The 11,351-nt window shown below is 40.5% G+C and overlaps 2 protein-coding genes across 2 annotated transcripts; both read right to left on the bottom strand.

Annotated features, from left to right (window-relative positions):
- Positions 1–186: 186 nt before the first annotated feature.
- LOC145506767 (ras-related protein Rab-12-like) lies at positions 187–1,252 on the bottom strand. Its single transcript, XM_081492113.1, is given in 2 exon segments — positions 187–719; positions 877–1,252. Coding segments are annotated over 2 exon segments (735 nt in total). The 5' UTR covers positions 1,164–1,252; the 3' UTR covers positions 187–271.
- Positions 1,253–7,177: 5,925 nt separating this feature from the next.
- Positions 7,178–8,101, bottom strand: LOC145506754 (olfactory receptor 10AG1-like). Its single transcript, XM_081492097.1, has one exon. The coding sequence runs from the start codon at positions 8,084–8,086 to the stop codon at positions 7,178–7,180; it is 909 nt and encodes a 302-aa protein (XP_081348223.1). The 5' UTR covers positions 8,087–8,101.
- Positions 8,102–11,351: the final 3,250 nt, after the last annotated feature.

The following is an 11,351-nucleotide window of genomic DNA, read 5'->3' on the forward strand; positions in this document are numbered from 1 at the left end:
TTTCTCCTGTTCTTCATATCAGAAGTACGATGTTCCCCAGTGTACACACACTAGGCACTGGGATGATGAATGAAATATAATAATTTGGAGGGAAACATGTCATTTATAACCCAAACTTACCCAGGATTGCATATCTGCATATTTACAAGTTAGTGTATAGCTCTGACGTGGATTACAAAGTGCGAGAGGAAATTGTCAAAATGATTGTAGTGCAGAATGCGACCTTCCCCCTGTCCAGGAATTGCGCCCACTTCGCCTCCAAAGCGGCGGGTCAACAGCATCGCACGTGTGGTCTGGGTGGGGGCAGCTCTGGGGGGATCTCGGGCTCGGGTTGTAACGAGAGGATGCTGTTGGACAGCTCGTTCCTGAGCATGTCCAGGGGCATCTTTTTCAGGATGTCATCGACAAGCTTCAGGAAGATCTCGTCTACGTTGAAGTTATCCTTGGCGCTCGCTTCACAGAACCGCATCCCGGCTATCTGCTATGCAAACTTTTCACCCTGCCGTCTGCTGATCTCTCTGTCAGTTTCACAGTCCAACTTATTTCCGACTAAGAGAAGCTCTGCGTCTTCTGAAGCGTACTTATCAATCATCTTCATCCATTTTGGCAAATCATCGAATGTCTCCTTCTTAGTGATGTCGTAGACTAATATGATCCCCTTGGCACTTCTGTAATAAGCTGAGGTAATGCTGTTGAATCTCTCCTGACCTGCCGTGTCCCTGACACGGCCGGCGGGCGCCCCGCACGGGGGCGCGGGTGGGGATGAGACATGGCACTAACACGGAAGCGCTAGGTGACGATGGAGCCGCCGGCGCGGCAGCAATGAACGCGATGGAAGCGACATACACACGGCGGACAGACAGGGCTGAGGTCGACCAGATTTGTAGCCTAATTTTCTTTCCTCTTAGCTCTACGGTTTTGATCTTAAAGTCAACACCTACGGTGGACTTGCAGGCCTCGCAGAAAGTGTCGTCGGTGAAGCGCTCCATCAGGCTGGTCTTGCCCACGCCGCGGGAGCCGATGATGATGACCTGCAGCTTGAAGTCGGCCGGCCTGGGGGGCTGCTTGCGCCGGCGGGCCTGGCCGCCCGACAGAGCCGGGGAGCCCGCGCCCAACCCGCCGCCGCCCGCGGGCCGCCTGTGCAGCGCGGCGCCCGGATCCATGCACGCATGCGGCCCCCCGCGCTCCCGCGCCCCCTCGGCCTCCGCCAAGCGCCGCGGCTCAGCCCCGGGCTGGGCGAGCGCGCGCTCGAGCTGCCCCGGCGGCCCGCAGGCTCCGCGCTGCAGCTGCGCCGCCGGCCGGCCCCCAGCGTCCGCCTCGCCGCCGCCGCTGCCGCCGGGGGAGGAGGAAGGGAAGCACAAGTATGTCCTTTTATAAAGACGTTGATTTATTTTTCAAAGCAATTCTGTAGCATCACCAGTCTTGAATCATATTTTTGTTGCTTAATTACTAGTTTCAGAAAAAAATAGAAGCATAGCTAAAAAGTAAGAAAGAGTATTATGCTTTTTTCCATGATAGAATATGCTCATTAAATAAAATTTAAGAAATAGAGGGAATTATGTATATACATATGATAAATGGTGTTCTAAATACTGCTTTTTACCTTAACAAAAAAGATAGGTACAGTATGATTATGATTTGGTTTGCTTAAAAATGCTTAATCCATTCCCTATGTAATTGCATTTTATTCATTTCTATAACTCCTTGGTTTTCCTCTGTGTGTAATTATCACAATTACAGTCAATTCTAGTTTGATAAAGATTTGACAATATGAATGATGCAAAATGAGCATTCTCAGATGCGTCCCTTGAGACACATATGCATACATTTCTTCTGGTACATGCTTAAGGGTAAAATTTTCTTGATGAAGGCAGGCTGTGTGGTAATATGCTGTATAATTCATACACCAGCATCAGGTGAGAGCTTTCATTACTCCACATTCTTTACGTATGTGATAGGGTTAGTCTTGTTTATTTCATCCTTGTAATGAATGTGTCATAGATTTCATTTGGTTTTAATCTGGTTTAATTTGCATTTACTGGTTGCTAATGAGTTATTTTCTTCTTTTTTCTGGGCATTTGGATTTTTCTGTCTTGTGAAATGCATCTTTAAGTCTGTTGTCAATTTTTCTCCTGAATTTTTGATGCTTTTGATTTAGAGAACTCCTTTAATTATAGTATATTTAAGCATTTTATGTTGAAAAATTTCACTCTGAATAGCAGTATTTCTTAGTCCAGGAAGTGCAACAGATTAATGTTTACATTGTGACTAATAATTTTATCAAAAACACTTTTCTCGCACCAAAGTCATGAAGTTAATAAACATTATCTTGGAAAAGACTCATTGTTATGCATTTTACTTGAGTTTACAAATTATCTGAGATTACATTTTAAAATAAATTTTGTGAAGTGAGGGTCAAGCTCTTTTTTTTTTGCACAATTATATATAATTAAATTGATATAATTTATTAAAAGGCCATCTTTTCTACAGTTTCTGCAGTATGAACTTTTGCTTATTCAAGTGTGCCCATACTCTATAGTCATTTAACAAGTATTCTCTAAAGCTTTCCATATGCAGTAATCTTTGATAGCGGAAATCTTTTGTTTTTAAGTAAGTTATAACAATACAGAGGGAGACAAACTAGAATATACATTATGAATTTTGGATAAAAATACTGAGAGGCCAATTGATAGATAAAATATACTATATTGTTTTAGTACTTTGGCCACCTGATGCAGAGAGCCAACTCAATGTAAAAGACCTTGATGCTAGTAAAGATGAAGGCAAAATGGAGGAGACAGCAAAGGATGAGATGGTTGCATATTAATAGTGTCACTGACTCAATGAACTCTGAATCTGAGCAAATTCTGAGACATAGTGGAGGACTGAGGAGCCTGGCATGCTATGGTCCATGAAGACACAGAGTCGGACATGACTTACCAACTGAACAACAACAAGAATTCAAACAAGCAGTGAATTTTTGCTGACAGAGACTAGTCCATTAAATATGAGATCGGCAAAGGAATTAATTTCTTATAAATACAAACACTAGGGAGGTAATCCTGATGTCAGAAAGTCAAGCATAAAATGGCAAGTTCATAAGGATAATCAATTTATATTAATACAGGAAGCAAAATTTCAAATAATGTCTGATTAAGACAAGAGCAGAACTAACTGGGGAAAAAGATCACTAGCTCAAAGCAGTGGATAAGATGTTAAACATTAAGGCAGTCATTTTCTCAAGGCTGTCGTGACATCCTTATTCCTCAGAGTATATATCATGGGATTAAATGTCAGGGTGATGTTGTATAGAAAGGAGAAAAATCTTTCCTGTAAAATTTCTGGAATCATGTCATAAATAGGTAATGGTTCTAGGTCCACAAAACAAAGGCTCAACTATGGGGCTTCCCAGGTGGCACTAATAGTAAAAAACCTATCTGCCAATGCAGGAGACGTAAGAGACACAGATTCGATCCCTGTGTAGGGAAGATCCCCTGGAGAAGGGCACAGCAGCCCATTCCAGTGTTCTTGCCTGGAGAGTCCCATGGACACAGGAGCCCGGTGGGCCACAGTCCATAGGGTTGCAGAGAGTCGGACACAACCAAAGCAACTTAGTGCACACACTGTGATGTGAGGTGAGCAGGTGGAGAAAACTTTGGCTCATCCCGTTGCTGATGGCAACATAGGATGGAGAAGTGATTTTACTGTAGGAGCCAAGTATCAGCTGAAAAGGGATCATGACAAAGGATACACTAATGGTACAACTACAGAGACTGACATCTCATTCAGAAAAACATTGCCACAGGCCAGCTTGTAGTTAGATCCAAAAAATGACAGAGGGAAAATCTGGCATGTTTGCCTTATCCTGACTGTAACACCACTGATCCAGGAGCCAAGCATCATCAGCTGAATACAGAGCTCCTGGTTTATAACTAGAGGAAGTTGTGAAAGTTATAGTTGGCCACATAGCAGTCATGGGTCATAACTGTCAAGACCAAATATTCTGTGTTCCCAAGAAAACAAATAAAATATATCTTTGTAGTGCAGGCAAAAAATATATATTTTCTGACTGTGAAGGTTTATGAATATTCTAGATTTCCAGGAAGGAAAAGTTACTGAGGAAGAAATACATGGGAATTTGAGAGTCTGGTCAACCCTGATTATAAGAATATTGTTGTTGCTTCTCACCAGTATAATCACATAAAAAAGGAAAATATTACAAAGAGAAACACTCAGACATTTGGAATAACAGAAAAATCAAAAAGAACCAGTGTTATCACTGAAGTGAGATGTGCTTCTTGGTTGTGTGTGTGTGTGTGTGTGTGTGCTTGATGTTCTCTCTGTGAAAAAAGTGAAATCAGTAATTTTTATTTTTATTTTATATAGTAATTTTATTTTACATAGTGTAGCTATATATAAATATATGTATTTGTTGTTGTTTTTCAGTCTTCCAGTCATGTCCGACTCTTCGCAACCCTATGGACTGCAGCACTCCAGGCCACCCTGTCCCTCACCATCTTCCAGATTTTGCCCAAGTTCATGTCCATTGCATCCGTGATACCATTCAACCATCTCATCTTCTGTTGCCCTCTTCTCCTTCTGCCCTCAATCTTTCCCAGCATCAGGGTCTTTTCTAATGAGTCGGCTGCTTGCATCAGGTGACCAAAGTATTGGAGCTTCAGCTTCAGCATCAGTCCTTCCAATGAATATTGAAATATATATGTTTATAGTATATAAAATCTTGCCTGGAGAATCCTAGGGACGGCGGAGCCTGGTGGGCTGCCGTCTATGGGGTCGCACAGAGTCGGACACGACTGAAGTGACTTAGCAACTTAGCATTATATAAAATATATATTATACATATGTAAAAGTGCCTATGTACATATATATCCATTTCATAATCTTAAATTTATCTCTGTTTGTAACTATTATTAAAGCCATTTTAGTCCTTTTTTAAAGACATGCTGCTGCTGCTGCTGCTAAGTTGCTTCAGTCGTGTCCGACTCTGTGCGACCCCATAGATGGCAGCCCACCAGGCTCCCCTGTCCCTAGGATCTCCAGGCAAGAACACTGGAGTGGGTTGCCAGTTCCTTCTCCAATGCATGAAAGTGAAAAGTGAATGTGAAGTCGCTCAGTCGTGTCCGACTCTTAGCGACCCCATGGACTGCAGCCTACCAGGCTCCTTCATCCATGGGATTTTCCAGGCAACAGTACTGGAGTGGGGTGCCATTGCCTTAAAGACATGACTAAACATTATATATTCTGGCTCTGTTTAGTTCATAAAAAATATGCTATTTCTTTCAAACATCAAATATTATTTGGCTGATATTGAAATTTCTCTATTAGCTAAAATGTTGGGAGGCAATAAGAAAAGAAGAAATGCAGTAATTTTCTTCCATATGTAGTTTTTATTTTCTGAACAAAATTTATTATTTTTGTGATGTGCATATTACTCTCTTTGTAATAAATCCATACTACAAAAAAGTATAAATAAATAAATAAGTCAGACATTATCTGAACTCCTGTCACTGTAAAGAAGGCCATTCTCTCTTCTGATACACATCCAGATATTGCTGGCATATATACATACCAACTAGAAAGATGCACATGTGAAATGATATATGAATATATGGAAGCTGTCTCCCTTTGTTTTACAAAATAGAGTTTTGTTTTATACATGTATTTGTGTACTTACCTACATGTCTGAAAAGCTTGGGATTTCCTCACTGGTGTGGCTCTAAAACATTGTCTTGAGAGACTGTGCAGCATTACATGGTAAATGGACACCTATGAATAATATGTTCCAAATGAGAACAGCTTACCTTTGCTTTGCTAATGTTGTCTTTTACAGTATTAAAAAAGCTTTTAATAAACATCCTTGAACAAACACAATTAACCATCATTCTTGGGCAAATATTTTTATGAGGCTTCATTGGTATAGGTTTTAAAGTAAAAAAAAAAAAAATTCTACATATTTTTTTAAATCACTGTTCCCAAAAGATACAGAATTTATTCCGGATGATTAGAATAAAAACACCATAATAAAAAGACTGCTTACACAGTGTATTATTTTCCTAGATCTATTGCAACAAATTATCACAACTTGAGTGGTTTAAGGAACAGATATTGAGTTTCTCACATCTTTAAAAGCCAGTGTCCCATTTCACAGTGTTGACAGGGTTTTCTTCCACAGACTCTAAAGGGATAGTCACTCCTTGCCTATTTCAGCTTTCGGTGGTTCTTGACCTGCTTTGCGTCATGGTTGTGTCACTCCCGGTTGCTTCCTCCACCTTCACGTGATATTCTTCTGTGTCGCTGAGTCTCTATTTTTAACGTAATCTCTCTTCCCCCCTTATAAGAACTAAGAACATTCATCATAGGATATAGTGCCCTTCCCTTAAATTAAGATAATCTTATTTCAAAGTCCTTAACTGAATTACATCTGCAAAGGCTTTTATTTTCCTAATAAGTTCAGGTTTGCAGGTTGTAACCTGACATATATTTAGAGGGATCAACATTCAACCCAATGCAGTTTATAGTTTAAATTCCTAATATTCCTAATACTAAGGAGATACTTCAAAAGCAAAACATGAAGCTACAAGCCGGAGGAAGTGGTGTCACTAGAGAACAGTCAGCATTGAGGTAACGAAGGATTCTTTCATGGTTTGTACTCTGAAAGGGATATGGACAGTTGCAAAACAGAGAAAGAAGGGAAAATTGTTAGAAAACACTCAGATTCCCCTACTCCCACCAACTTGGATGCGGTTATTATTTTCTCATCGTCTAAATCCAATCCTAAGTATAGAAAAGGACAATGAATACGCCTGAAGGAATGGGAAGTTTCAAGCAAATTTCTTACAGGGTATGACCATGATCATTAGTTATATCGCAGTTAGCTATCATTTTATTGATCAGGAAATCTCTTAACTCACTCTTTCCTAGTGAGAGGAAAGATAGGTCTTCAGAATAGATCATTGCCAAGGAGATAATGTGTGCTTTGATAACCCAGAAACCCTTAACTCTTTGAAACTAGGGTCCTTTTACATAATGTGAGATGGCAGTGATGATATTAACTATCATTTTATAGGAACACAGAAATAATACTAGATGATATTCTCTGATGTATTTACATGAGAAACATAGAAACAAATTGCTTTTGTCATTTCAAGCCTTCGAGTCAAGTTGATAATTTACTTAGTACTTTTCTCAGTGCTACAGTGATATCTTTGTTCCTCAGAATATATATAATGGGATTCAACGTTGGGATCAAAACTGTGTAGAAAAGAGAGATCAGCTTCCCAGTTTCTTCAGATTGATTTGGTTTGGGCTGTAAATAGGTGGTAGAGGCTGTGCCGTAGAATAAGACCACAACTGTGAGGTGAGACGAGCAGGTAGAGAAGGCTTTAGCCCTCCCTCTGGCGGATGGCAGTTTCAGAATGTTGGAGATGATTTTGCCATAGGAGACAACAATCAACAGAAATGGAACCATGATGAATACCACTGCAACTACATAGACTGCTATCTCGTTCACAAATGTGTCCCCACAAGCAAGCTTGAAGACTGGGGGGAGGTCACAGAAAAAATGATTAATTATGGTAGACCCACAAAAGGGCAGAGAGAAAACCTGCCATGTTTGCCCAATTACAACAGGAACTCCACTGACCCAGGAGGCAGTGACCAGCTGGACACAGACCTGGGGGTTCATGATCAGACCATAGTGAAGAGGGTTACAAATGGCCACGTAGTGGTCATAGGCCATCACAGCCAGGAGGAGACACTCTAAACCTCCAAACAGAAGGACCAAACACGTTTGTGTAGCACAGGCAATGAAAGAAATGTGCCCTTTCTGGTTCCGGGGGTCCATGAGCATTCTTGGGATAGTGACAGTTACATAACAGATTTCTAAAAGGGAAAAGTGGTTGAGGAAAAAGCACATGGGGGTCTGGAGAGTAGGGTCAATTCTTGTTATCAGTACAGTGACACTATTGCACATCCGGATGGTCGGATAGAGGACTAAAAATATCCCAAAAAGAATCCATTGGAAATTGGGAATATCAGAAAACCCCAAGAGGATAAACTCCATCATTGTAGTGATATTTGATTTTTCTGTTCTTAATTTGTACTCCATCTGCAGATATGGTAAATTCAAGATGGTTAATTTATTAATGCTTTTGAGCAACATTTCCCTTCTGTTAACTGAATAAGATTCATGAACTTTACATAATCCATGCAAGTATTGCTGCCTTTGCCTTGCTCAGTTTCTAAGAAATGAGATTTGAAACCTCAGCAATGAACTGATGTGCAGTTAAAATCAATTAGAGAAGTAAAATCTTCATTTTCTTATACTTGGATGTAGTGATACGAGAGGGCTTCCCTGGTATCTCAGCAGTAAAAGAATTTGCCTGAAATGCAAGAGATACTGGAGATGTGGATTTGATCCATGGGCAAGGAAGATCCCTTGGAGGAGGGGATGGCAACCCACTCCAGTATTCTTGCCTAGAGAATTCCATGGACAAGGAGCCTGGCAGGCTATGGTCCATGAGATCACAAAGAGTCAGACATGATGGAAGTGACTGAGCAGCAGCAGTAATGATACCAGAAACAATATGATGTATGCGTTTTTATTTAGAGCTTATTGTACAAAAAAGATCTTCACGACACAGATAATCACGATGGTGTGATCACTCACCTAGAGCCAGACATCCTGGAATGTGAAGTCAAGTGGGCCTTAGAAAGCATCACTATGAACCAAGCTAGTGGAGGTGATGGAATTCCAGTTGAGCTATTTCAAATCCTCAAAGGTGATGCTGTGAAAGGGCTGCACTCGATATGCCAGCAAATTTGGAAAACTCAGCAGTGGCCACAGGACTGGAAGAGGTCAGTCTTCGTTCCAATCCCAAAGAAAGGCAATGCCAAAGAATGCTAAAACTACCGCACAATTGCACTCATCTCACATGCTAGTAAAGTAATGCTCAAAATTCTCCAAGCCAGGCTTCAGCAATACGTGAACCGTGAACTTCCAGATGTTCAAGCTGGTTTTAGAAAAGGCAGAGGAACCAGAGATCAAATTGCCAATATCCGCTGGATCATCGAAAAAGCAAGAGAGTTCCAGAAAAACATCTATTTCTGCTTTATTGACTATGCCAAAGCCTTTGACTGTGTGGATCACAATAAACTGTGGAAAATTCTGAAAGAGATGGGAATACCAGACCATCTGACCTGTCTCTTGAGAAACCTGTATGCAGGTCAGGAAGCAACAGTTAGAACTGGACATGGAACAACAGACTGGTTCCAAATAGGAAAAGGAGGACGTCAAGGCTGTATATTGTCACCCTGCTTATTTAACTTATATGCAGAGTACATCATGAGAAACGCTGGGCTGGAAGAAACACAAGCTGGAATCAAGATTGCTGAGAGAAATATCAATAACCTCAGATATGCGGATGACACCACCCTTATGGCAGAAAGTGAAGAAGAACTAAAGAGCCTCTTGATGAAGGTGAAGGAGGAGAGTGAAAAAGTTGGCTTAAAGCTCAACGTTCAGAAAACTAAGATCATGGCATCTGGTCCCATCACTCCATGGGAAATAGATGGGGAAACAGTGGAAACAGTGTCAGACTTTACTTTTTTGGGCTCCAGATTCACTGCTGATGGTGACTGCAGCCATGAAATTAAAAGACGCTTACTCCTTGGAAGGAAGGTTATGGCCAACCTAGATAGCATGTTTAAAAGCAGAGACATTACTTTGCCAACAAAAGTCCATCTAGTCAAGGCTATGGTTTTTCCAGTGGTCATGTATGGATGTGAGAGTTGGACGGTGAAGAAAGCTGAGCGCCGCAGAATTGATGCTTTTGAACTGTGGTGTTGGAGAAGACTCTTGAGAGTTTCTTGGACTGCAAGGAGATCCAATCAATCCATCCTAAAAGAGATCAATCCTGGGTGTTAATTGGAAGGTCTGATGTTGAAGCTGAAGCTCCAATACTTTGGCCACCTCATGCGAAGGGTTGACTCATTGGAAAAGACCCTAATGCTGGGTAGGATTGGGGGCGGGAGGAGAAGGGGACGACAGAGGATGAGATGGTTGGATGGCATCACCGACTCGATGAACATGGGTTTGGGTGGACTCCGGGAGTTGGTGATGGACAGAGAGGCCTGGCGTGCTGCAATTCATGGGGTCGCAGAGAGTCGGACACAACTGAGCGACTGAACTGAAACTGAACTATTGTACAGGAATAGTATTAAATTATTTCACTCCTTTTAAAAGTGAAATTATATATGACACAGCCTTGCTATTTTTTTTCTTTGGGTTCATCAATTTCTTTTTCTGTACCTATTGACTTATTCCATTTCCTTTCAATTCAAAGCTTTTCACTTAAAACATTTGCTTAATTCTTATTCAAAACATTTTAAGCCCTCCCATTTCTACTCCAATGAGACTGACTTTATTAAACTCATTCTTTGTTACTGGGGGAACAGATACGTGTAATGGTATCGTTCTCTACTGTGTACCTCACCCATCAGTTATGCTACACATGGAAAGCATTAGTTACATCATGGGGTCCAATAACATTCCCTGTTAATACCCATTGTACACTGCATTACAAATACCAATTAACCTTTAACTCAATCCATAAATATGACCCATTCTTCATGATATTTGGAGTTCCCTGATAGCTCAGTTAGTAAAGAATCCACCTGCAATGCAGGAGACCCTGGTTTGATTCCTGGGTTGGGAAGATCCCCTAGAGAAGGGAAAGGCGACCCACTCTAGTATTCCGGCCTGGAAAATTCTATGAACTGTCCATGCAGTCACAAAGAGTCAGATATGACTGAGTGATTTTCACTTTCATGATATTTTAATATAGTCTGTTCTTAACCTATGTGATTCTCTGATCCATTGTCATCTACTTCTCTTACAATCAAATAAAATAACTCCTATATAATTCCTTTGTAATTTTATCTGATAAATGTAACTTTATTTAAACCCTATGATTATTTATTTTAGGAATGCAAATGGCAAAAGCATATGAGTGGGACTGACACACACACACACACAGAGGCCTGTTATCTTGTTTCACTTCAAGTTCATGTAATCATATATCAGGCAGTCAACACTGTGTGACAATTTTCATAACACTTTATTAATGTTTATTCTCTAACTATGTTTTCATATTTAATTAAATCTACTATGTCTGTTCCCATCTTCCAGCTCCACAAACTATCATTTTTGTATTAATTCTTTGATAAAAAAAACTGAGTCAACAAATGTTCTCTCATATTTCTCTATTTCCACTAGAATTAGTTTTCAAAATTACCTTAAGTGAAAGTTTTATTATAAATACTATTATTAT

Source organism: Giraffa tippelskirchi, chromosome 1 (genome assembly GCF_054371585.1).
Source record: "Giraffa tippelskirchi isolate mGirTip1 chromosome 1, T2T-mGirTip1v1.2.pri, whole genome shotgun sequence".
In the NCBI taxonomy this organism is placed as follows: domain Eukaryota; kingdom Metazoa; phylum Chordata; class Mammalia; order Artiodactyla; family Giraffidae; genus Giraffa; species Giraffa tippelskirchi.